Below are 27,367 nucleotides of genomic sequence, written 5' to 3'. Positions count from 1 at the left end.
AATGTTTTCAGTTCTCTTGAAGAGTTTAGAAGAATATAAAATGATATAATCAATATTCATGAAGATACTTTGCCCCAAAGGCCACCTGCTTTTATAATTGGAGATTTTGCCTTAAAATTTTTATTGTTGTTGCTGTTGTCACTTTTATTTATGGAAATTTTCAAAACTAAAAAAACAGAAGAGTATAATGAATTCATATACATACATCACTCAGCTTCAACAATTTCAAAACCCATCCCTGAGATTATTTTGAAGCAAATCCCAGACATAAAGCTATCTCATCTTGTAAATATTCTAGTGTGTATCTTTAAAAGATAAGGACTGTCTAAGAAAACTCATTTACAGAAACCATTATCACAACTTAAAGATTAACAATAGCTCCTAAATTTATCAAGTATCCATCATATAATTTTTTCAATTTGTTTGCCTAAATCAGATCCAAATACGATCCATGCATTGATGATTTTTTAATGTGTCTTAATCATCTTTCCTTTGTCATCCTTTTTTCCTTGCATTTTGTTGTTGTTGTTGCTGTGGTTCATAAAAATTGAATCATTTGTTAAGTAGAGTTTTGCACATGATCAGGATTTTACCGATTTCATCCCCGTGGTGCTATTTAATATGTTCCTCCATTCCCTATATATCTGAAAATTCATACTTCAATCTAGAGGCTTGATTGAATTCAGATCCAATTTTTTGGCAAGACAGCTTGATAGGTGGTACAGCTGACCCTTGAGCAACTCCCGGGGTAGAGACACCAACCCTCTGCAGAGCTGAAGGTCCACATATAACTTCACAGTCAGCCCTCCTTATCCTTGGTTCTACATCTGCCAATTCAACCAAACTCAGATGGCGTAGCATTGTAGTATGTATTTATTGGAAAACTTTGTCTGTAAATGGATCTGTGCAGTTCAAACCCATGTTGTTCAAGGGTCAACTGTAATGTGTACTACTGCCATCAAGCAGCGTATCATATTTGGCTGTCTCAGTTTCTGTAATGTCAAACATTGATGATGATTGCCTAGATTCCATAACTCATTAAGGATTGCAATGGTGATGATCTTCTAATTCTGTCATCTATTAACCCCTATATGAAGAAAATGTTTTGATAATTTATTTGGTTACCCTGAGGTATGGTGAGACTAGGAAAAGCAGAATAAATGCTTCTTTTTTCTTTTTTTTTTATCATTTTCAAAAAATAATAAGCTAGTTACTATGCATGGTCCCCTCCACCCTATTCCTGTCCTCCATTTTATTTGTGTGGTGATTTGTCTTTATTATTTTTTAAATCATAAGCAAAGACAGATAGAGATACAGTTACAGATATATATTTGTAACTACCCCTTCTTAGTTAAATGATAGTACACAATTTTCCATCTTGCCTTTTTTCACTTAATGATACATCCTGGAGATCACTCCATTTAATATATTAAGTATATTACTTATTCCTTTGTACAGATACATAGAACACCACTGTGGATGTGTTCTGAGTTTATTTAACCAGTGCTCTACTTATAGACATTTAGATTCTTTTCAAACCCTTGATATTACAGACAGTCCTACAGTAAACACCCTGTGTCAATGTATTTTTGCTAGTCTATCTTTTGAAAAGATTCCTAAAAGTGGGATTACTCACTAAGTCAAAGGTAAGATGCATGTGTAGTTTTGCTAGGTTGCCAAATTCCCCTCCATATGGGGTACTGCCATTTTGTATTCCCATCAACGTGGGTGCTTGTTTTCTCACAGGCTTGCTGTAGAGATATTATCAAACATTTGGATTTTTGCAGTCTTATAGATAAGAAATCATATATTTGTGTAGTTTTAACTTGTATTTCTCTTATTATGTGCAAGCACTTTTTCATATTTTCAAAAGCCAGTTTTTTTCTCTAAACTCTCTGTTTGTATCTCTAGGCTATTTTTTTTGTAGAGTTGTTTGACTTTTACTTTTCCATCTTTTAGAAGCTCTTTACACATTAGGGATAGTCACCATTTATCTCTGATATAAGATCCAATTACTTTTTCTTGTTTGTCATTAATATTTTATCTTTGTTTATAGTGATTTTTGCCATGGAAAAATGATCTTTATGAAATCAAATTTTCTAATCTTTCTTACTTCTGGATTTTAAGTCAGAAGAGCATTTCCCTGGTTATGGAGGAATTCAGTTTATGGAGGAATTCATCCATGTTTTCTTTTTACCTCTCGCATTACTTTATTATTTTTTTTACATTTAAAATTTTGATCCATTAGGAATTTAGCTGTGAGGGTGTAAAGAATAGATTCAGTTTTACCTTTTTAAAAAAATATTATTATCTAGTTAAACTAATCATCTTTTAGCCCACCGATTTGGGATGCTGCTTCTATCATATACTAAATGTCCATATGCAATTGGGTATACTCCTGAGTTTTCTGTGGTATCATGTTGGTCTGTATGTCTGTTTATGTGCCAGTAACAAACCAGTGCCTCTTTTAGAGGTTTTAATTTCTGGTAGATTTATCTCCGTCTCTCTAATCACTACTGTTCTTTTTCAGAGTTTTCCTGACCTTTCTTGTTTACTCTCCTGAAAGATTTTTAATCCAATGAATTTTAAAAACAACTTTCAAAGAAACATGATGTATTTTTACTGAGATTATATTAAGTTTATTAATTCAGGCGTAACTGACATCTTTATAATGTTGAGTCTTCTGCTCCAAGAATATTGTATTACTTTCCATTTGCTTAAGTCCACTTTTTTTTTTTTATCTTTCAGGAGTATTAGGTTTCAAAAATATATTTTTTGTACATATCAGGTTATGTTTATACCTAAGAATTGTATGATTAGATTTTGGCAATTGGCATGGGGTCTTCACTTCCTTTATAATGTCTAAACAATTTTTTCTTATATATAAAGACTAGAGATGATTGAATATTAAATTTAAAAACTGATTCTTTAGTAAATTCCTTTTTTCTTTTTAGTTTTCCAGATATATACTTAACATTATCTGCAAATAGAGGTAGTTTTACCTTAACCTTTCCAATTCTTATGGCTTATGCCTGATTGATTTCTGTTGCTCAACTGATGACTATTACCAATAGCACAGTGCTCAGTAGTAGTGGAGATTGTGATCATCCTCATCTTACTTCTGACTTTCTCATTTAAGCATCAAGTGATTCTATTAAGTAAAGATTCCAACTTTTGTAATGATATCTCTATCCCTATTATCTCTATCTCTATCCCTTTATCTAGACCTAAACCTATATATATATACCTAGACCTAGACCTAGGCCTAGACAGACCTAGACAGTTGACCCTTGAACAAAGTAGAAGGATTAGGGGCACTGACCCTCTATGAAGTAAAACCTCTGAGTATAATGTATAGTCAGCCCTCTGTATTCACAGTTCCTTTATATTCGACGATTTAACCAACCAAGATCCTGTAGTACTATGGTGTTTACTATTGGAAAAAGAATCCACGTATAAGTGGACCTGGGCAATTCAAACCTGTGTTGTTCAAGGGTCAACTGAATATATCTCCATAAATTCCCATTCTATTGGTTAATATTTAACCTGAATAGTATTGATTATTGCCAGATGCTTTTTCTGCATGTATGGAGATGATCATATTATTCTCTAAGCCCTATTACACTGATGGAGCATATTAATGGATTTCCTAAGTACATTACATTTCTGAACAAACCCTCATTTAGTCATGGTGTGTTGTTTAAAAGGACTGTTGAGTTTTGTTTACCACGACTATTGAAGATTTCTTCACATCCATATTCACAAGTGTTGTTATCTCTCTCTCTCTTTCTCTTCTGTTACTTGTTACTGCATAAAGCCATTATATAATACTGTGTCTCTCACTGAAGGCCATCCTGTAGTCTAGGCTCTACAGGTAATTGCATTTTTAGTACCACTCTTTATTTCAGTATCTCCCCAGTCACTGTGGTTTTCTAAATCTTATTTTCTGGTAGATTTCTAAGGAAGGGCTTATGTGATAATATTCTCTGACCCCTCAGATTCACAAACCATTTTGTCTGGAACTTTTGTATATAAAGATCAGTTTACCTGGTTTCAAAACCCTTGGTTCACATTTTCTTTCTTTGAATATCTTAAATATGTTACTTAATTGTCTCCTAGTATAAAACATGGTTGATGAAAGTGACACGATCTTTTTGCCTACTGGCCAAAGGACATTTTTTTTCAAGTTCAGTAGTTTAACTAGAATATGTTACGGGGTTGTCCATTCTGGGTTGACTTTCTCCTGTGTAACATTATCATATGTAATTTCAAATCTTTTGGTTCATGTTATTTTAGAACATTTTCTTAAATTATTTAGTGTTTGTTTTGTTCCACTGCCTAGGTTTCTTATTTGGGAAAACTATTATAAGTATGTTGAATCAGCTTTTCCTATTTCTATATTTATTATTAGTTTTCTTGAACTCTTTATTTTTTTTTCTTTCTTTTTCTTTTTTGGTCACACTGCATGGCATGCAGGATCTTAGTTCCCAGACCAAGGATCAGATCTGAGCCCCCTGATCAGATCTGAGCCCCCCTGCAGTGGAAGCTCAGAGTCCTAACCACTGGACCACCAGGGAATTCCCCTCTTGAACTCTTTTTATCTCTTTCCTTATTTCTTGATTTATCCACGTCCCTCCTTTTCATCTGATATTTCTCCTAAAGATTCCCTTTAGGAGATTCATTCAGTCTTCATTTCTGAAATGATTTTTCTTGCTACGTATCTTTTCAAATATTTCTCTTCTTGAAACATATTATTAGAGTTTTTCGAATTCTGACATATGATGTTCTTTGATAGCTTCAATTTTTTTCTTAATTTCCTTTAGTGTGTTCTGGAATATTAGGTTACTCTTTTTATGTGTTTACTGGGTATTGTTTTGGTTTGCTTGTTCGGTTTTTGGGTTTTGGGTTTTTTCCTGCTTGCAGGTAGTGATGCTATTCCAATCCTTATTCTCTTTTTTTACATATTACATTTATATAGGATTGGGCCACAATCCTCTTTTGTTGCCCATTTTTAATTCAAATAAGTTTTTCTTTGCTCTTAGAGACAGGGTTGGGCCAAAATAACTTTTCTAGATACATTGCTCTAGTACTCCCTCTTCTGTTGTTTTTACAGAGTGATTTAAAAAAATGGCCTCATATTTTTGAGGTCTACTTCCACCCTTTGCTCATTTTTATCTAGACTTTTTCTTTTGTCCTGATTGTTCTTGGCCTGCTCAATTTGGATTCTATTTCCAGAAGTTGCTCTTCATTGAGGGGCTTTGTTCCTTGATTTAGAGCCTGCAGAACCCATTCCCTCCTGGTTTTGTATACTATTTTCAGATTGGTTGTTTTTTTTCCAGTGAGGACCAGATAAAGATTTGGGGTTGTGCTTGTTCTCAGAGCTCCGTTGCTTTCCCTCAATACAGTAAGTCCCCTAAATAAAAACCTTCAAGTTGCGAACTTTCAAAGATGTGAATGTGCGTTCAGAATGCAATCCAGTTCTACCGTGTCATCTATGACAAGAAAAAAAGAGCTGCTACCCAGACATCACTGGATGGTTTTTTCAAGAGGGTAGATAGAATTGAATCCAGCAAGGAACCAGACCCTGTGCCATCAACGTCAGGTGGGAGTGAAATTGCAGCTTGCCCTCCATCTCCTATTGCTGACGATCCTTCAGCTCTACCATCTCCCACCTCCTCTCCCTCCTCCAGTCAGTAACTCTTCTTGCCTGTTCACTCCATGCCAGCCCCTGTATGCCAGCTGTTGTACTGTACTACTGTACGTTTCAAGGTCCTGTACTGTAAGATTAAAAATGTTTTCTTTATTTTTTTGTGTTTGTTTTTTATGTATTGTTTGTGTGAAAAGTATGATAAACCTATTACAGTACTATATAGCCAATTGTGTTAGTTGGGTACCTAGGCTAACTTTGTTGGACTTATGAACAAATTGGACTTATGAACGTGCTCTCGGAACAGAACTCGTTCATACGTAGGGGACTTACTATAATCTTTTTCATGGAAACTGATATTGTATGGGCCTTATAACTACTGATGATTTTGTTCACTCACCATGTTGCCTAATTATACTGTAGACGTTGTCTGTGTTTTTTGGTTTTGTTATCCTAGTATCTTTTTCTGGTTTTGTAAAGCAGGAGTTTAAAAACTATTCCATCATGTATTCCCAGACTCTACCTTCATAGTTTTACCTACAGACTTTTCGAATAACACTATCCCCTCGTGTCAGGGGCTGCTTTATTTGGTGGTTTATTGCAGGAAGTAGAACAAAGAGTAAAGTTAGGACAGAGTGAGTAAGGGGGAAAGCAGTTTGTTGAAATAATCTTTTAAAAAATCAGGACAAAAAGATGCAAATATTTTTACAGTGGTGAGCAGGCACAGGAACTAAAGGAGGGTTAAGTACTGAGGTCTTCAGATTTTGTTGCCTTTTTTTTGTTTTGTTTTGTTTTGTTTTTTAGGTAGCCAGGGAAAGTTTGAGGATAAAGTGGTGGTAAGTGAGATTAAGCAGGTATTGTTTATTCCCAGTGCATTCTGCACGTTCATGGGACTGCTAGCAGCACTTTATTCGCCTTTGTTTCTGAGTGGTGTGGAAGAGTTTTTACAGCAGACTTCAGTGCCACATGGGCAACCTCTGAATAGGCCTTGACAAAGGAAGATGGCTCCTTGTGTATAGTTGGGTAAGGGGAAGATTTTTGATTTTATTTTTTTCAATCTTGGCAATCTGAGATTTGAAAGGTATTGCAACCTCTTCATTAGAGGAGTAGATGAATTCGTTTGTCAGTTCTCTTCCATTTAATAATAGCGGTACAAGAATGGCCTTTAAAAGCTTTTCTCCAGAAAAGTTACTTTGTAATAATCTCTAGCTCTTCATCTTTCTAACCATGGATATATGTGCATTACTCCCCTCTGCTACATGAACTTAGACATCTCTTAGTCTTGTAGACTAATAATAACTATGTAAGATCACTTATTTTTTTAAAGCCCATTTCTAACAGTTAACAGGAACTCTTATCAGAGAAAAATATCATGATGGGTTGCAATTTCTATCCCCCATATATATGGTCTCACTTAGAGGCACTACTTAGAGTGGTTTCCTTAGGGACATTTTAACATCAAATGGCCATTGGAAAAGAAATCAGTTGATCATGTCTGCTATATTCAGAAAGCGTGTTACAAATGAGTGACAGTGTACAAATTAACTTAAAATTAACAGTCTTAGGTGTATCTACACTTGGTTAAAGACAATTAAGAGTGTTGGACTGTAGCAAGAATAACTTTTGATCAGAACTTGTAACTGTGAGCTTTTTTAATGAGTGAACTCCTAGAATTATGCAAACACATAGAAGAAAAATCATGTAATTCTGTGAACTTGAAAATGGTGCTTAAAAGATTATAAACGTATCTTGACTTTTCATGTTAGAAAGGGTCCCGGTTGGCATACCCCTGACCCCAGTGCTAGCTCCAGTGTAAATTGGAAGGGGGAAAATATATTCAATATTATAGAACAATAGGATAGCTTAAAAATTTGAATAATTCTATAACATGATAAGATTATATTTATATAATACATTTTGATACCTAAAAGGCAAACCGATCAAAGATCTAAGAATGTCATTTTCTTGTTAATTAAAACACACAACATTGGTACTGGAGAACAAGGCTAACCCAGTTTTAGAACATGGAAACAGTTGTTACATTCTAGGAGATATTATTCGATCTTAGGTGTGTACAAATCTGCACCTATATTCTTGACACTAACAACCAAAATAGCGTTTTATGGATTTCAGGTGAGATCGAGTGCGTTCAGGGTGGTATGGCTGTAGACAAATTTTATGGATTTCAGAAAGACCGACAACTAAAAAAAAAAAAACTAAATGAAATTTGAACTTATTCTGACTCAGATTTCTTAATAATTTAAAACGAAGTGGTCAAAGTGCACATGTATTAAAAAATGATTCCATGAGCAGTTTCAATGAAATTAGATATTCCCTCTGCTTCCACATATTTAGCACTGCCTTGAGTTAATTAAAAGTACTGTGATTCCAAGTAACTACTAATTCACTGAGTAAATTGAACAAATCAGACTAAATAAATGGACAAATTAAGTTAGTAACAGAACAACTTGCTGATTGCTAGATCACTCTACTTTTGATGGTCACTTCCCTTTTCTTTGATCTACAACAGTTTCATTTTTGTATCATATATACTCCTGTGTTTTATTGTTCCCATCTTTCATTAACAAAGTGCTGTTTTTAAATGTAGAAGTGATCTTATCTTCTTGGCAAACAGCTTGAATTTTTTTGTGTTCTTTTTCAGGGCCCCAGTGGAAACTTGACAGTCACTTTCAGACGCGGTCAGCTGCATTCATATTTAGCCATAATTCACACAGAAGAAGGTGAGGAAGTTAATATCATTAACACAGGTTAGAGGTAAAATGGTAACAGGGAAATTTTTAAAATAGCACTTTTAAGCGGACATATGACACATCTCCCACATTATGCTTAGGAACTCTGGCAGAGTTCCAGAAATGTCACACTTTCCTCAAATATTTTATATGCACTGTCTATAAATTCATCTGTTAGGGGCTGAATTGTGTGCCCCCTCCCCAAATTCGTATGTTGAAACCCTAACCCCCAGTACCTCTGTATGTAACTGCATTTGGAGATAAGGTTTTTCAAAAGGTAATTAAGTTAAAATGCAGTCTTTAGGGTAGGCCCTAATCCAATATGACACGTATTCTTTTACTAAGAGGAAATTTGGACAAAGACAGAGGGACAGCCCAGTGAGAAGAAGGCCATCTGCAAGCCGAGGAAAAAGGCCTCAGAGGAAACCAAACTGCTGACACCTTGATCTTGGACTTCCAGCTTCCAGAACTGTAAGAAAATACATTTCTGTTGTTTAAACCCCCCAGTCTCTAGTATTTTGTTATATCAGCCTGGGCAGGTGAGGACACCATCCTTATAGCAGAGAGTCTTTTTTTGGTTGTCTGCTCTATGATCATTCAACTTCCAAGAGGCTTTACTATATTGGTCGAAGCTGCAATATATGTACTCATCTACTTGTATTCTTGGTGTTATTTGTAGCCCTTTATCAAGTGATTTATCTTGGCTCTTTTAGAGGAATCAGTGTTACGTCCTGCTGCAGTGATGCAAAGCCACCTCCATCTTCTTTGGATGAATTCTCCTTTTCTTAGGTGCACTCCACATTGTTGCCATAACTGGGCATCTGTAAGTACAAATGAGGGCCTGCTGTGCTGCAAGTTACTCTTTGCTCAGTATTATTTTAATATGGGACATTGTTTTAAAGGCATGACTAAGGCATACAAATAAGAGATAATACATGCAATAAATGTGAAGTACCTAACAAGTTTAGCACAGAGTAAGCATTCAGTATATTTTGGTTCTTATTATTTTTTTATTATTACTATATCTTCCAAGCCAGTTACCTTTAAAATTCCTTAAACTGATTGAAGTTTATTTATTTATTTATTTATTTATTTATGGCTGTGTTGGGTCTTCGTTTCTGTGCGAGGGCTCTCTCCAGTTGCGGCGAGCGGGGGCCACTCTTCATCGCGGTGCGCGGGCCTCTCACCGTCGCGGCCTCTCTTGTTGCGGAGCACAGGCTCCAGACACGCAGGCTCAGTAATTGTGGCTCACGGGCCCAGCCGCTCCGCGGCATGCGGGATCCTCCCAGACCAGGGCTCGAACCCGTGTCCCCTGCATTGGCAGGCAGATTCTCAACCACTGCGCCACCAGGGAAGCCCTGATTGAAGTTTAATACTTTGAGTTTTTCATACCTCAAGATGTTTTTGAGCATTGGAGCCTATTCCCAGAGTATCAAAAGGTACGACCTATTGCAGAATGATCATTTGAAGATAAACTGAACACAATTTACATTCCCTGTTACCAAGCATGATTATGCTTCAAACACAGATTTAAAATTGCCACTTAGGAACATATTTCCTTAGTTTGTGCCAATAGTTTTCCCATTATTTTTCAATCTGTGCCATAATTTGTTTTATAGTTGAAGTTTTTCTATGTTTACTACTCATGGTTTCAGATAACTGACCAGGAACAAACACATTTTACCGTGACTGGATTAACTACCCTGCCCTTCCATTTTTTAATATGCCTGACTTCAAATGACCATATCTGACTAGAAAAATTGCCAGATTTGCAATAGTTTCTCCATTTGAGTAATGTTTGTTTTGGCAATAATCTGCAATAATAGCAGGATAGAAATCAATCCGTCTTGTTGGCAGGTTGAGGACTCATAGAGTATTTGCCCAACTCGTTGCATCCAAATCTGTATAGTTGACTAAAGCCAAAAAACCAGCCAACACAACCCTCCCCCAAATAAAAACAGTAACAAGATAGACACTTAAAAATTCATGTTGCAGGAGCCCTCTCGCATGAGGTCCTGTCAAAAATAACAGCAGTTCTAACTTCCTTGTCAGACTCCTACAGAACCCTGGAGGTCTAAGGAAAAGAATTTGGAAACTACTGGTCTAGATTATCTAAAAGTTGTGTGTTTTGTTGTTCAAGATGAGATTTCTTGCAATGAGCCTCTCTCAAGAATTAAACATATTTTCCAAACCACCAAGTATAGTACTCTTTCCAAAAATGAATCTTGAAACAGCCTGCCAGAGCTCAGCAGTAGGGGTATATGGACCACCAAGAAGGATATGCAGTGTATAGAACCAGCAGAAACTGTGCATCATAAAGGGAAAGGTTTGGTGTTAAACGTTTGGTGTTAAACGCTTCTAATTTCAGTTCTACCTAAGGTCACCCATATGCACAAGAGTCAACGGAAGTTTGTCTACCTGAGTTTCTGACTATATTATTTGCATGCTTTTTATTAGTTGGGTTCAGTCTCTTAAGGGAGGGATTTGTTTAGTAAGTTTCTATCATTTGGGTGGCAGGTAAAGTATTGAGAAGATGACTGACTGATGTGTCAAGGATTAAGAAACAAGCCATTGGCTAGGAAATTATGTTTCTGATTGATTTACTCTGAAATAACCTTGAACCATTTCACTTCTGCGTGTTTGGGTCAAGCACAGCTAGTGCCTCAAATGTGAGTGACGAGGTCTTTTCTCATTCACTGGACCTGTTGTCCAGGAGATCAAGTCAGAAGAGAGTTAACAGGTGAAACTATGGCAGGGATAGAATAGGAGGTGCAATTTTTCATATCTGGTATGTAAGTTAGCCCTATCAAGAGACACTAAAAATGTTCACAATACCAGTGCTAATATTCATTTATCACAAATTATTTAAAATGTAATTGACGCTAACACATGGTACTGTTTTTCCTTAGACAATGAGAAACATAAAATTCTCATGTGATAAGATCCAAAGTGTGAGTCCTACTAGAATTGAAGACCAGGTAGGCTGGTTTACCATGGAGAGAGGAAACACACAAAACCATATATTCCAAATCCTTTAACACTGAAAAATGATGGAGATGTTTCATGTGCATCTTGTGTGAACAAGAAGATTCGTGGGCCTATGGGACCTACTAAAAATTAACGTCCCTTCCCAAGTTTGCCAGAGTACTGTACTTCTTACTTATCTAAAATGACCCAAATGACCACAGCTAGTGTCATTTCTCTGCATTTAACCACAAATGTGGGAATACTGTCTCCCTGTGTGCTGTTAAAATGTACATGTAACTTATGAGAAAAGGAAAGACTCTGGGGGACATTCCTAATATTTTTATTCCCATAGTCATATGAATTCAATCCAGCTTGGAAGCTCCAGATACCCTGTGAGAGGCTGAGATTGGCAGAGTTCAGTGGTGGATGAGAACAGAGGAGGGCTAATAGCAGCAGCTCCTGAGAGGGGTAGAGGCAGATTTCAGTAAGTCAAGGCCTTCACAGTGGACCATAAGACTCTCCACGGCCAAGGCCCTGACTTACTCACTTTTGTATCCTTAAGGCCCTAAATTTAATAAATATACAGTGAATAAATGAACAACGGATAAATAGACTATTGTGGGAAGTGGTTACTAATGCCGGGAGAGAGAAAATAGGATGAAAAACAAGAATAAGGCAATGAGGTGTACACTTAGCTTACCTTGGCCCTAAGTATTCAGAAGGAAACCAGGACCCAGAAGAAACTGCTGAGTCAGTTGTGGTTTTTCTATGGAGCCAAAATCACCCCACAGCTGAGGAGCAAAGAGAAGTGGGAAATTATGGCCAAAGGAGAAAGTGTCCACAGAGGCACTTTCTTCTGGACAAGAGGACCCTATCTTTACTTCTGTACAGTGTTGCTTTTATTTATTTACTCCCTAATGATGTTATGCAAAAGGCATAAAAAATCTATTTTTCCAAGTAGAATATGAAGCTTGTATCTTCATATTTATGAAAACACACATGAGAAAACACATGTGGGATTAAAACAGTAATCCAAAGGATTATGTTTATTTGCAGTTAGCTGATTTTGTGTGTGCATACCTACTTGTCCGCATGTGGGTTATGTCTGTCTGTTTCTGTCTTCTATACAATGTTACAGAGAGCATTTGGACCATGAATGAAATTAGTTTTTATCTTCTTTTTAGCCTAAGGTGTAGTTGTGTATGTTTTAGCATTTGATTCCATAGCGTGATTTTGTTTTATAAAAAAGGGACAATGTTTGTGAAAGTAATTTTCATGTGAACTTTGATTTTTAACCATATTTGTAAAGTTTGCTTTTGGAACTTGTAGGGTCCTGTGTAAACCTCTGAGATAATCTCTTTATCCTGATATCTAGAGCTGAAGGGTTTCTTGAGAGTACATGTGCTGAATTGTACACTATTTCTTTTTAGCATATGACAGGAGTTGGGTTCTGAGTATGTGGTATCTTATTTTGGTTGGTGGTAAAGAAAGAGGGAACCAACAGAAACAGGCAAAGCATCTTCAGATTTTCTGTTGATTCATTGGAGTTGGTTCTTCAGCAGCTGGTGGATTCCCACACTCTTCAAGTGGAGGGAGAGTGATTTCTTGCTTACATATTTAGCTCTCTTTTCCTTTTGCCCGAAAATACTCTTGAAAAATATCCAAACCAGTAGGATCCTAACTTAATTTTCTCCATTTCTCTCATGTTTTCTGTTTGGCAAATCACAGTGAAGGCAAAAGATACACCTTTGTGTGTAAAGTCTAAGCATTGAATCCCAAGTACTTATCTGTAGAGTGTAAGTTAGTTTCCTTGCCCTCCACTAGTGCCTGGAATGCTTACAAATCCTTACAAATCCATTCCTGGGCATATTTTTAAAAATTGAAAAAAAAAATTTTTTTTAACGTGAAAATCTCTACCCTGAGGAAGCACAAGGCAATCCAAAGATAAGAAAACATGCCTGAGGGTTCCTCAAGTTTTAATCACCTCTTGCTTGTGCATTCAAAAAGAAAAAAGTCATTCAGAAAATGAAGAATTCCTGGCAGACAGAACAGGGCAGAGAAATATGCAAAGCTGGTGCAGCCCGCGGGAACCCAGCTACAAGTTCACACTTTAGACCTTCTCAGCCCTTTTGGTGGAAAAGAAAGGAGTCACTAACGTTCTCCCCTAGCAACTGTTGACTGTGCACCGCCGTGTGTCCGCGCTGGTGTGCGCCAGGATCAGGTGCGAAAGCTGAGGAACTCAGGTCTGAAGATCCTAGAGCGTGTTTAGAAAGAACAGCCTGCTCCCCCAGCTGTTAGCCATCAAGTTGTGCCGCACGGCCTCGATTTCTCTGTGCACAGATGTTAGCGCACCAGAGAAGGAGAAATGCAACAAATTCCGAAGCCCTTGGGTTGCCTTGGAAGCCTTGGCTCTCTACTGCCGCTGAACATCTCCAGTCCCAGAGACTGCCTGGGACAGCTCTCATCTCTGTCTCCGGGAACGCTTCCTCGCCTTGCCCAGCGGCTGCCACTGGCGCCCCCAAGCGCCGCAGACCCGCGCGCTCCAGGCCTTCTCTGAGCCTCTTTCCCACAGAAGCGAACCGGACCCGGGGAGCCTCGGGTCTCGCAGGAAAGGCTTCGCATGTAATTCCCAGAGGCTAAGGGGCAGAAAGCAGAACCTCCAAGACTCCCTTGCCGCCCCGTTCATTCCTGTCTGGGATTTCCTCTTTGCAAAGGGACGAGTTGCCTGGGACGGTAAAGGTGCCCGGTAGAGCTGTGAGATTCAAAGCTCGGAAGGTACTCAGGGGGCCCCCATTGCTCCCATCTCCTCAGAGAAGTAGGCAAACGCTGCTTGTGTGGTGGGGAGGGGGACTGGAGTGTGAAGAGGGGGAGACCAGAAAGTCCTACACACCTCTCAGAGGGAGAATAGGAGCATCTTTCCCCCTTCTCTGGTACTCTTCTTCCCAAAGCCCCATTTGGGTCGGTTGGGCACTCCCTGGCGCACTAGTACAGCGCCAGTCTCACACATCCACTGGGAGGCACAGGCTAAAACCCAACTTGAGCATACACAGACCATTAACGCCCAGATGCTCACTTCTTTCAGTCTTCTGTAGGGCTTTCCCAGTGCTCCTCCAGGAGTCAGGGGCTGGAGGTGGGTTGGGGAGGGGTGCTGGCGGTCCCGAAGCGAGGTGGCAGCTCGCCCCTCTCCACGTCCACATTTGCCATCCGTTTGTTTGCAAGGGTTCTTCCATCCTCTGGAGTGGCTGGTTGTCAGGAATAATCAGAACCCCGCCTGTTCCTCTGGGGGTGAATCCCATTTCCTCAGCCGCTGTACGGTGCAAGGGCAGTGGGAGGGGGCGAGGGAGAAGCAGAAGGGGAAGCCTCAGAAGGAGCAGCCGCAGGGAAAAGAGAAGAGGGGGGCGGGAACGCGGGGGGTGATAGATACGTTTTCACTCTTTGTCACTATTGAATTGGGGGCGGAGGAAAAAAAAAAACCCATTGTGGGAAGCTATAAAAAGCAAAGGGGGCGGCGATGAGAGAGCAGACGCAGAGAGGGAGACCTCGTGGAGCGCAAGACAACTCCCAGGGCATCGCAGCGTCCCTGGCAGCGCTTGGCTGCTGCAGGGCTGTGAGCCGGAGAACAACGCTTCGGGGCGCCTGTGCGTGCGTGCGCGCGTGCGGGACCTTGGCTGGCCTCAGACCTCAGGGGTCTTGTCTGGGGGCGGTTCCTGATCCCCCATATAGTGCCCGCTAACTTTGAAAAGGAGGACTTATGTCCTGCAAAGGTTGAGACATAAGGGGTAGGGAAGGAAAAGGAGAGAAAACGCAACTGAGGCCGAAGGAGAAGGAACTGATGTGGACCTCCTGAGCAGTTGGGAGGAGGACTGGACCGCGGAGAACCGGGCGGGACCTCGGAGGTGCGGGGCAAGGAGCAACGGAAGCGGTGCGGGCCGTGGCGCTGGGTCTTCTTGCACCTCGGGTCACGCCTCCTTGGCAAGAAGGCGCCTCGCCTTTGATTGCTTCCAGTTACTGCAGAACTTCCTGCCCTGGCGGAGAAGCAGGTCTTGCTTGGGTCGCGCTCCCTCCCGGTCTGAGGCGTGAGACTGAGTTCACACGGTGCTGGGCCCCCAAAGCCAAGTGGGGTTGGGGGAAACAGAGTCTGCGAGTCCCGGCGCCCCGAGCGTAGGGCCCCGTGTTGGGCTCCTCCCTCCCTCTGTATCCGCACCCTTGCGGGCTTTGCCCCTCCCTGGGGACCCCTCGCCAGGAGATGGCCACGCTGATGCGGGGCAAGGACTCCTCCCGCTGCCTGCTCCTACTGGCCGCGGTGCTGATGGTGGAGAGCTCACAGTTCGGCAGCTCGCGGGCCAAACTCAACTCCATCAAGTCCTCTCTGGGCGGGGAGACGCCAGCCCAGGCCGCCAATCGATCTGCGGGCACATACCAAGGACTGGCTTTCGGCGGCAGTAAGAAGGGCAAAAACCTGGGGCAGGTAGGAAAATACCCCCAATGCACTCTTCAGCCAGGAGAGGTAGGGACCGGCACTCTCGGACACTTCATTTGCCTTTGCCCCCGAGGGCGCCCCCAGGTGTGGCGCGCGAGACGGCTGGGGAGGGGTTCGCAGATGCACGTCTGCACTGGCGGGGGTGGCTGGGTGGCTGCGAGTGCTGGAGGGTGTGGAGCGGGCGGGATGGGGTACTTTCTCATCTTTGCTTTGGGATATGATGGGCATGTGCGGAGATCTAGTGCGTACAGATGGGGGAAAGGGCCGGAATGGTCCTTCTCCACATTTAACACGGTGGATGTCGAGGATGATGTTAATAGCTAACACACAGCAACTACTATGTGTCAGGTACTGTTCTAAGCGTTTTACATATGTTTAATCTTCACAACCCTATGAGGTGGGCGCTGTTACTATCGCTATCCGGCAAATGAACAAACTTAGGCACCGAGTAGAAGCTCTTTGCCCACGGCACACAGTTAGTGTAAGTGGCAGAGCGGGATTTGAACCCGGACAGTCTGAGTCCAGTTTCTGGGCTCTTAACTGTTTCATTTCACAATCCGAAGAGGGAATTTACCGTTTTTCAGGTTCTCCTTCCTTCCCAGCCACTTTCTCATTTCCGTGAAGTAAGGTCACATACAGAAAGCTTAAGTAAACGTGCATTTCTCACTCCTGGATATAAATCATCCCGGAGAAAACAAAATAACGAAGCGACAATGGCAGTATCATAGTTACGGAGGACCAGGGTGCCTGGGACGTAGCAAGGAAAACTCCCGAGGTTTATTTTCCAGAGGGAACTTTCCGCGAGCATCTTTGTTTCTCTGTCACACAGACAGATAGATTGACAGTCATGCAAACAGTTACACAAACAGACACAGAGAGACACGAGTGCGCACACCCTGCGCCCGTTGTGGCCAGCACGCAGCGGCCAGGAGAGGGGGCCCTGCGGGCACTGGGAACCACTACAGCTCCCCCTTCCACTCCTTTTTTGCAAAGCCAAAACCGAAAGCCAGTTTGCCAAGCAGCACGGGCACATCCACAGCACAACTGTCAACCCGTGAAGGCGGCTCATTGCCCCACAGATTCTGGGTTTCCTTGTTTTATGAGAGGATCCTGCTGCAGCTGCTGTGCGCGTCCTCCGCTGCCCCTGCCCCCAGCGCAGGCGGCAGAGCGAAGGTTGACAACCAAGGCCGTCCTGGATGGACAGCGAGGGAAGATTCTGCTCCGCTTGGCCCCCTAGTGCCCTCTCACGGGGAAAGTTTTGCTCGTTTTGCAGTTCCAGAATGCTTCCTAGGCTTTGAAATGTCAAACATTTCAGCTATCCTCTCAAAGGAATACAAAGCCTGCAACCACAGTAATTTTTTTTTTAAAGTCTCAAGGGAAATAAACTATACATCTGCATACACACTACATGCATACATGTCCTGTGCATATTCTCACACATGTGTACATACCTCCATCCACACTTACAAGACCACTCTCATTCCATTTTCCTCTTCCTTGGGAAACACCCTGCCATTTTCAATAGGAATGGACTTCTCTTAGAAGTCCATAATGTCATGGGTCAAAGACTAGAAAGGATGCTCTCAGTCCAAATCATCAGATTTTTTTCTAATGCTACTGACTTCAAATTCCACCTTATCAGTTGCTGAAAAGAGCTGGGTTTAGTTTAGCAAAGAACAGAGGGATGGACCCAATAATCTTTCAGGTTCCTTTTGATTCTAATCCATGTACATTCTGTGAGTTTCTGCAAAGGGCTTTCTGTTTCCGTCACCATTGGGCCCTAACACCTGCTGTTCCTCAGTCAAATTACCAGTTATGTCAGCACTGCCGCTAGCCATAGGGTTACATGGGTTAGACTGTGGGATGCATCCCAGAACCTGGCTTATCCTTTATGTTTTGGTAGCATATCAGTATATAAATATGTATAAAATATGTGTGCTTATTTTTCTATCTCTCCAAATATCTGCTCCTTAAAGAGGTTGTGACTCTGTTTTGCATGTCTTCAAATTGAAGATTGATTTATTTTATAAATGAGTTGAATTTTTCTTTTTTTTTTTTTTCTTTTTTGAGTTGGATGTCTTGTATGCTTTCCATAACTTAGTGGTCCTATGGAATATATTTCATTATATTTACTTAACTATAATACAGGATCCTTAGAATTTGACATTGGGTTTGTGAGAAAATTACAACTTATTAGAGACAATGGTAACATAGAATTGAAACATTAAGTTGACTCACAGTAAGATAGCTGTAAAATAAAAGGATTATCTTTTGTACATTCTGGCTTCTCACTTGTTTATTGGGTGACCTAAAATGTGTACTGTTATGAAGGAAGAAATAGAAAAAATCTTTCCTCTTTGAAGTAGAAAGAGGAATTCTTTGAATATTTATGGGTCTCTTTATCTTCTTTCTTCCACTAGTTATGTGGTTACCAAAATTCTTAGTACTCTTATTTTCAATAATGGAATGGAAATTAGAAAGACTATTCAAAACGGAAGATGCCACATCCTTTCATGGAGAAAAACTTTAGAAGTAAAATGTAGCTGAACTGAATTTTTATCCATCATAACATGATTGATTGAGAAAATTTGTAGTAAAATGCCAACTGATAAAACTAGCTAATTATGTAGTGTCATCCTTAGGCCTAATAAGTCTGGTTGTCTCCCCGTCCCCAATCTTTGATTGATGATACTGAACTGTATGCATTTCAGAGGTACAGGAACCAGAGACTGTAAGATATAACTTCAAGTAGGCATGTCAGAAACTTAGTCTTTGGTCTCCTTTTCCTTAAGTGAAAATTGAATAATGGTCTATTTTTCCTGATTTACTTTCAGAATAGAGAATTAAAATAAAAATTTTATTGCTATTGCAGAAGAAATTACTGAAGAAATTTAATAATTTATTAATCTACAAAAGTGAAAATGAGACTAAATTGGCACCAAGGTTTTCTTGATTCACCGTAGCTGATTTCATATGAAGAAAACATTCTAATTAGTAGGAATTCTACTTGTCCTGTCAGCAAGGTGAATCATTTGTAAATCACTTCTGGAGGAGTAGCCTTTGAATTTCAGGAAAGATTTAGAGGGCACTCAAAGAAAATGAACTGTTCTCCAGGGGTGTTAAAATTCTTATTCTTAGGTTTGCTTTCAAAGACGCAGTTATGAGTTATGATTGGAAACTGACATAGAAAATTGAATTCATTGAGGTGAATCGATACAGAAGTAGCAAAAATTATTTTGCAGAATTATTCACATTGTTTTAATTTGACTTTCCTTTTGCATCTATTATTAATGTGTTTTAAAAGGTAGCGTGTGTATGTATATGTATATGGAATAAATGAGATTGTAGAACTGTTACTAACATATATATCAATATTTATATTCTCAATTTCTAAAGAGACTTGCAAATTTTCTAAATCAAAAGTATTATTAGACAAAATATTCAATATCATGCGCTTAAATATATTCTGATTAAGTACACTGTTGTTCAACATCACCTCTGGAGCATGAGGTATCAATTTTTACAGGCCACCTTAAAGACAGATTTAAAAAAAATAAAGCAATTTATAAAATCAATTTACCCTTGAAATTAACAGTGATTTTTTTTTTTTTTGAGAATGAAAAACCTTTTGAATGTGTTTGTAATAGCTTCTTTTAGTCTTTACTCCTTACTTTGTCTTAGACTGGCAGATTAATTTGAACACAATGCTGTATGATTTTGAAATATTTTTAAAAGTTATGATGAGAACTGTGGAAAATAATTATATTTTAAAGGTAGATAAGCTTCCTGGCATGTGTCTCTAAAACGAAGGTGAAACTGGTCATGTAAGATTCCATTATTTTCTGATATAATTTTGATGCTTGAAGGAGGGTGGTTTGGATGAAGTTATGTTGTGAGAAAAGAACGCTTGAAATATGTTGAAACAGAGGCTTGAGGACGTTGGTTAGAGAACACTCATATTTGTATATTGAATTTTCTTTAATAAAAATGCTGTATCTATTTGTATGCACAAACACTCATGAATATGCTCATTGAAAAAACTATATACCCTATTTTCTGTAGGTGATTTCTTCACTTTCTAAAATTATCCATGACTTTTTTTTTTTAAAACCCCAGTCCAACTTTCCCCTGCTTGAGGATAAATATTTGCTATCTCCTCTGGACATCAACTGACACTAAACATAATCAGGAAAGCAAATCAGTTTTTAAATTAAATTTTTCAAAATGAAAAATATTTGAAATAATCTACACTACACTACACTACTTCTTCTCTTTCACTGTAGATAGTAGAGAATTGATACAAGTGAAGGTTACCTCGTGAATAGCAAGAAAAGTATTTTAATGATGATCTAAGTAGAGGCATCCATCATTTTATTTCTGTGCTAGAGGAGAGAGAGTAAAGGACAAGGTTACTTAAACTCACTCCAGCTGTGACTCTGACCCTACCATAGTCTTCTTTAGCACTCCCCTCTGATACATATTCCTTCCCGGGATGTTTCAAATCTTACAATTTTTAAAGTAGAGAAAGCAATGTAATAGAAAGGTAACGTATATTCTGTTCTAGGAGAATACTGCCGCTTCCTCTTCTTTTCCCTGCACAATCGTTTTGTGTACATTAAAATGATCTGTTAAATTATAGAGGCCTTTATAATACTCAATATACTTACTATTTTAGACTCAGTCTCTTCTGGCTGTTCATTCTTTGGTATTGATGTAACATTGAAATGAATTACAATCTTATTTCTGTCTGTGACTCCGTGAATGCCCTTTTAAGTCGTTTTATTTCATTATACCTCTAGTCACTTGTACTCATCCATAAAAAGGAGATAAATCTGCTCCTAGTTAATTATTCAATCATTGAAAAGATTTATGCAATATTTATATTCCTCTTATTGAGTCATTTTTTAAAAAAATCTGAAGCAACCCTCAAAACAAAATTAATAATAATTAATAGATAGATTTTTGTGTTGTGTAGGATTGCTTTAAGATTACATAGAAAGATTAAATATGGAATATATAACAAAAGTTTAGTATTACTGTTTAAGGAAAGCAGAAGTTAATTTTTTTCTTTCTCTGTCCCCACTTTCTGGGAATGAGAGAATGACATATTTATCTCTGATTGTTGGGGTTTTTTTTTTAGGATAAATATAAACCATTCTCCCAAACACAGAGGTCAACTGATATAAAATATGGGAGATTTTTTTTGATAGGAACATCTGTCCACAGGAGGAAAGTCACCATCCAAATATTTTAAATTGTGGCTTCCCATTGAGTCTCTCATGCTAACAATTTTGGGTTATTGCCCACTTCTTTGGGTTCGAAACAAGGAAGGCTGGCCACGAATAACACCAACATCTAATCAGGGTCCTTAGGGAGAGTTCATCCCATAAATCCTTGTCTTAGTGATGGTAAATTAAATCAGAAACCTTTAAGGCAGAAGGGATTTCAATATCAGATATAAATTGCTGTATTTTAACTCAGTTTATGCAGCACTAAAAACAGAATTATTATATTCTAACTTTTATCCACAACCAATGAACCTGAATAAGAGACTATATTTGTGGGATCTTAATACTAGCTTAGATTTATCTATGTGCTTCAAATAAATGTAGAAATAAAATCAGCAAAACACAAAAGTAGTAAACATTTTAAAAAGTTACTTATCTCTCTTCCATAGTTAGATAAAAGGGACAAATATGCATCAGATATCCTTTAAAATATATTACAGCATCTAATTTAATTGGTTGATTCTACTTATGTATTATAATTTGGCACACACAATAGCTCAAATTTAAATATTTCATTATCATGCAACATTTTAACTGTCCCAACCTGTCTAAAGCAAACAAATAAAATCAGTGAATGAATAAGTACATTAAGTAGCAAAACAAAGCATCACAATTAGGGAGAGAGACTTCTTAAAGTAGTGGATCCATCCAAATATCTCCTAAAAAATGTTAGCTCTCCATAGTATGCTTTACCATGTGGAATAATAATGTTCTTTCTTCCCAGGACTAGAAGAAAAGAGTGATTTTCAGATATTATTTCCTTAAACTGGCTTGCAAATAGTTATAGCACACATCAAATTATAGTAAGAGGTTCCATTTATTGATTATTTACTCTGTGCCAGGCACTGCTGCAAATGCTTCATTTGAATTAATTTTTTAATTCTCTCGGCAGCCTTTGGAGCAAGTCCTAACATCATCCTTGTTTTTATAAATGATAAAACAATAATTCTCCTGAGACACAGAGAGGTTATGCAATTTGTACAAGTCACACAGCAGTAAGTGGAGAAAGCCAGAATACGAACCCAAGCGATCTAGTGTCAGAGCCTGCATATTTAACTACCAGACCATGCTGCTACAATATGCTGCAATATACAATACGGATACAATATCCATACAGTGTGGACTTAAGAGGAAACATGGACCTTTATTTTATTCTTCCCTATTCTATTTTCTAATGACATGGATATAACTCTACATTCATTAAAACCATAGCAAAACCCAAACCCTCTGTTGATGCCAGTTGCTACTCTGAGTAACCAAAGTTTGATAGCAGTTCATGGGTACAAAGGCATGCACATAGTAGTACACTAGTTTCATCTCTGCCTTTACTTGCCTCCCTGCCAGGGAGAATTCACTGTCAACAAGGAAAACATACACACACACACACACACACACACACCTCTTTCTTTCTCTTACTCTTTCCCATTAAATTATTGCGTTGCCCCAAATAGAAGGGAATGCTATTGCATGGATCCTATTTTTCTCTTTTTTTCTCATGGTAACCACCATACAGTCCCCAGTACCCATCATCCTGCATCTAAGTGACACCATGTGCCCACTGACATCAGCAAAGTGGAGGCCTTCTCAGTGGCTTCTCTCCAGTGGCTTTAAGTTGGTCTGGCTGGCATCCCTCACATTAGGATCAGATTGGGGGAAAACTGTCTAGGTTTAGAACCTGCTATTGCTTTTGTTTTTTCTTTACTTTTGACCCCTCCGAGCTGCCTTTCAGAGCATCAGTTGATCTGTAGCAGCACTACAGCTTCCTAACAGAATTCCTAGGGGAATTTTTCCAAATTTCAGCTGGCCAGCTTAATGTCTTTGGAAAAGCCACTTAAGCTCTGGTCTTTTTTTTAAAATCTGTAAAATAGGATAACAGTAGCAACCATAATAGTAACAATACTCATCTTACTGGGCAACAGGGAGGAAGAGGAAAGTGCACTTAGTCATTGAACTGATGTCATTATTACTATTACCATTACAGAAATAAGTAAGGTCAAGTGCTCCTGCACGAAATAGAAAGTGGCTGCTTAATTTTCCCCACCAAGATGGGAAGGAGTAACTAAATGAATGCATGTGATGTACATGAAGGAAACAAATGAACTCAATTATACCAAGGCCAAGAATTGTAAAACAGAACAAAACAAGACAAAATACACACACACACACACACACACACACACACACACACACACAGACACATACACATACATATGTTATCATGTTTCTTGCACTGATTGTTAGAATTAAAAGGGATGGTAAGTCAGTGCTGTCTTGTAAAACTTAAGCCAAATAGCACATAATTGAAAATTGATGAAATTACACAGAAGCAAGAGTATAGCAGATATTAAAAATACAACCACAGTAAGGAGAGGTCCTAAAAACTATGGCAATATTAGTTATTTAAACATGGGGACCACAATAATTGAACAACATGTTATAGTCTGCTGCCAACAGCATTCATTTGATATTCTCCAAAGTAAGACAGCCTATGCCAAGGCAAGCTTCTTGACACTTTCTGCACAGTGCTTGGAGCCCAAAGGGCTTGCTGAGAATTTGGAAGACTTATAACTCTCTTTGAGTGTCAGACTGTCCTGCTAAGAGGACTCAGAAATTTGGAGCTCATTAGTCTCATTCCATTCCCTTTACTTGTTTGTTTGTTTTGAGTTCTTTTTTCATGATTCAGGTAATTTGGAAATATTTTAGTAATGTTAAATTGAGAGTGAAAGTCATCTCACTGAAGTATGTGATGAACTTCTTTTAACATACTGGATACAAACTGTTTGCCAATAAGAGTTTCTATCTGGTAATGAACTAAAAAACTTCATTCAAGTGGGAGGACGGGGAAAATTGTCATTTAAAACCAACTGAAATGACAGCTCACATTCAAATAATAGTCTTCACTTGCTCATTGTAACTTCATCTTAACCCTTTGGAATTTAGCACTGTGAACAAGCGCTGTGTTAACTTATCACTTGAAAGCCAAAGTCTTTTTTCCAGTAACCATCCTCTGTACTCTGTTGTCTGTCTTTTATACCTGATATAGCCCCTTGCTTCTGTAATATTACATATTTTTCTTTTCCTCTCTGGTTTGTTCCTCTTTATTTCTTTCACTGATTCCTCCACAACCTTCTGCCCATAAACGTGGGCATTCCTTCACATTCTCTCCCCAGTCCTCTTTTCTTTCTGTTCTGTGTTCTTTTCTTTGCTGATATTATTTCCTTCTTTGAAATCATTTGTCACATATGCAGATGTTCTTGATAAAAACTCCTGAGCCCCCCTGCCTGCTCAACTGTTTTGAAGTCCTTTCAGAAACAAACAAAAAATCTCCATATCAAAAATTAAACCATTTACGGTTGACTACAAATTGTCAGGAGTCAGGCAACCAAGTCTTTATGATTTCTCATTGCTATCAAAAAAGTCTGCTAAAAAGTGCCCCGGGTTAGACTAATGCAGCCCCCAAGAATCAAGTCTGATTGCCCCAACTTCTCATGCTCTTTTCCCTTTCATCACTTACTGGACATGAAATAAACCTGTGTAGATTCCTATCAAGACAGGTGCTTTTGTTTCTTGAACTCTATTTATTTGAATGCTTTGGATGTAAAGGGCCTCCAGTTTTTTTTCTCTATGATGGACTTGTTACATCAACTAGTGTCTGATGAGAATATGCAAGTATCTATTATTTATGCTCATGAAATGTTACATATTATAATATGCAATACATATTTTAAGCAGTATATAATGTTTGTTTTTATAGCTTGAACTACGCACTAAAGAGTAATTTTTTGCTACTTGCTATTTTATAAATGATTACTAATTTCTAGTGTAAAACGCTTCCTTAACATTTATTTTCCACCTGATAGACTCTTAAAAGTGCTTCCCTCTTTAATAACTGAATAAGAGGATTCTTCAAATATGCCTAATCATTATTAATGAAGATGGAGAGCTTTATAGAAAGAAACAAGAGAACCTTTTATCATCTACAAGTTTCAAGAACTTGTACAAGAGACTAAAGTGGGCATAGTTATAGCCGGGAGATACATTAGAAATCACCTAGTTTAACTCGCTCATTTTACATACGAGGCAACCAGTTTAGGAGATGGTCATGATCTGCCCAATGTACCACAAATAATGCCTGTGACAAAGGAACTTCTGCGGGAACTTGGATCTTCTGACTTCTAACACAAGCCTTTCGAATAATAACAAAGCTCTGTAGAAGAATTAAATTCAGTTGATTACAAAACTGATGGGAGATAAATTATAGGTAGAGCTCTTTTTTCAGCTCTAAATTTGTGTATGTCAAAATGTATTAGCAAAGAATACAATGTCATGATTCCAACGGTGTCAGTAGGATTTAAGCAAAATTAATGAAAGGATGTGGCTTTGACTATATTATCCTTGCTTGCTTTTTCATTCATAATACCTTAATAAGCCTGGCTAAAGAGAGTCTGTACCAAAGAAATATATTTTACATTGGATCAAGTACACATACGTATACACATACACACACACACCCCCTTGAAAAAAAAGTTTCAACAATAAATACTTTTAAGATGCAGTGAGTCTTTAAGTTCTTTCCTTCTATTCTACTCTGCACTATTCTCTTGTTCTGTTCTCTTTGCTCTCTCTCTTTTAAATACTGGTCATTACTTATAGAAATGACTGATCAAAACCTGTGGTTTGAAAAACCACTGACTCATTTGCTACTGCCCTCACCCTGAGGGAACTCAGGGCATTATGCTCAGAGATTGGTAGTACTTGAGGAATCAGCCCCAGTGCGGGGAGATAGAAAGCAGAGGCAGGCGGGTTTTCATGGAGAGAAGCATCCACCATCTCAGACCTCTCCCACTTTCCCTTCTGCAACTGCATGTCAGCCTCTGGCCTAGCTGTGGTGGAACTCTTCACCTTGGGATGTGCCTAACCTCTGCCTCTCTCTACTTCCAGGAGTAACTGACTTATAACAATGCTGTGTTTGGTCCTTGGATGTTTCCTGTTAATTAATTTCCATGTTAATCTGTTATCCCATATTAGTATTGTTCTTTCTGGGTGTATGCCATGTGTATCATCATACTTTATTTCTAAGAATATGCAGTTGAGGATGGCTACAGTTTCTACACAGGACAGCAGATGAGCTTGACAGAGCCTGGGATAAAGATTCAGAAGACCTGGTTAGCCTATTTTTTAATATGCTGGACATTGAAGAAATCATCTAGCACCTTTACGCCTTAGTTTTCTTATCAGTAAAGTGGGAGCTGTGACAATGGTGTCTTTTCCTATCTCTTTGCAAAAAATAAAGTATTGTTTATTTACGTTACATCATTAGAGGTTGTGTTATGAAAAACAAAATTAAGACCTTTCCACTCTGAATTTATGAAAGACAAATCTGAATTAGACAGAATCAACCCAAGAATGAGTTATTCGAGTTGGATTTTATGATTCTGGAATCATAAATTCAGTTTCTGTTTTGACAGATTGCCTTTATTTTTTTAGGGAAGAAAGACTGAAAGCGGAACGTGTTTTTTGGTTTTGTTTCCTTTCTTTGCCTATTTGTCTTGATTTTCTTGTATTTCATCAAAAATTTCAGTACCAGTAGTAATTCTTCCACATTTCTTATTAGAACTTAGTGGTATTATTATAAGGATTATTATTTTTATTCTTGCAGGCTACAAACAGCCTGCTATTAGAATATTCTGCCTATGACATTCAAGAAGAGCTCTATGTGTTTTTATTCTATCATGTATGAGATGTGTTACTGTTTATATATTTTAAAAACATCTTGGAAAGGCATTATAAGGGCCTCAATAATAGAAGTAAGTGTATTTTTAAAGCTCTAAAACTAAACTTGAGTGTCATATTTTGGGCACATTATAGGTTACAGGGTTCACAGTGGATAAAGTTCAGAGAAATAGCCAATTATAAAGTCAAGCTGTATGGGTGTGAGATCACGTGAACTGTGACAGACGAAATATATTTTGCCACAAACTCTTCAAACAGGAAAGTGGGTATTTTTCAAAGCTGGTGAAAACATATTTTTGTTTTCCTAAGTAGGCGTTTCCTAATGAACAGTGTAGTAGTTTTGATCTTTCACGTTCCATGTGCAGGAATCTCACCCAAACATTTGTCCAGGCTAGAAACAGTCTAGGCTTCCTGCTTGCCATCCCTGCTCCTAGGCAATTATGCTCTAATTGATAGGATTCTACTTCTTTTTTAATATTGATCTCTTTTGTTGTTTTATTGT

At 38.6% G+C, this 27,367-nt stretch overlaps 1 protein-coding gene and 1 long non-coding RNA gene across 3 annotated transcripts in view; both read left to right on the top strand.

Moving 5' to 3' along the window:
- LOC118895824 overlaps nt 1-8,863 on the top strand; it is a 107,576-nt gene extending 98,713 nt beyond the window's left edge. Inside the window, exons 2-3 of the long non-coding RNA XR_005020042.1 lie at nt 8,310-8,388; nt 8,743-8,863. This is a non-coding gene — a long non-coding RNA (uncharacterized LOC118895824). The remainder of the gene's footprint in view (nt 1-8,309; nt 8,389-8,742) is intronic.
- A 6,033-nt stretch (nt 8,864-14,896) lies between these two features.
- The window catches only part of DKK2 (dickkopf WNT signaling pathway inhibitor 2), a 105,385-nt gene continuing 92,914 nt past the window's right edge, over nt 14,897-27,367 (top strand). The window contains exon 1 of one of the 2 annotated variants that reach the window (XM_036854041.1): nt 14,897-15,832. In XM_036854041.1, coding sequence (XP_036709936.1) covers nt 15,611-15,832 — 222 coding nt within the window. In that variant the 5' untranslated portion in view covers nt 14,897-15,610. Of the gene's footprint in view, nt 15,872-27,367 lie in introns of both variants that reach the window. The other variant, XM_036854040.1, reaches the window with a different exon arrangement.

Source organism: Balaenoptera musculus, chromosome 5, assembly GCF_009873245.2.
Source record: "Balaenoptera musculus isolate JJ_BM4_2016_0621 chromosome 5, mBalMus1.pri.v3, whole genome shotgun sequence".
Lineage (NCBI taxonomy): Eukaryota > Metazoa > Chordata > Mammalia > Artiodactyla > Balaenopteridae > Balaenoptera > Balaenoptera musculus.
The sequence above is the reverse complement of the archived record's forward strand: the minus strand, read 5'-3'. Positions and strand labels throughout refer to the sequence as shown.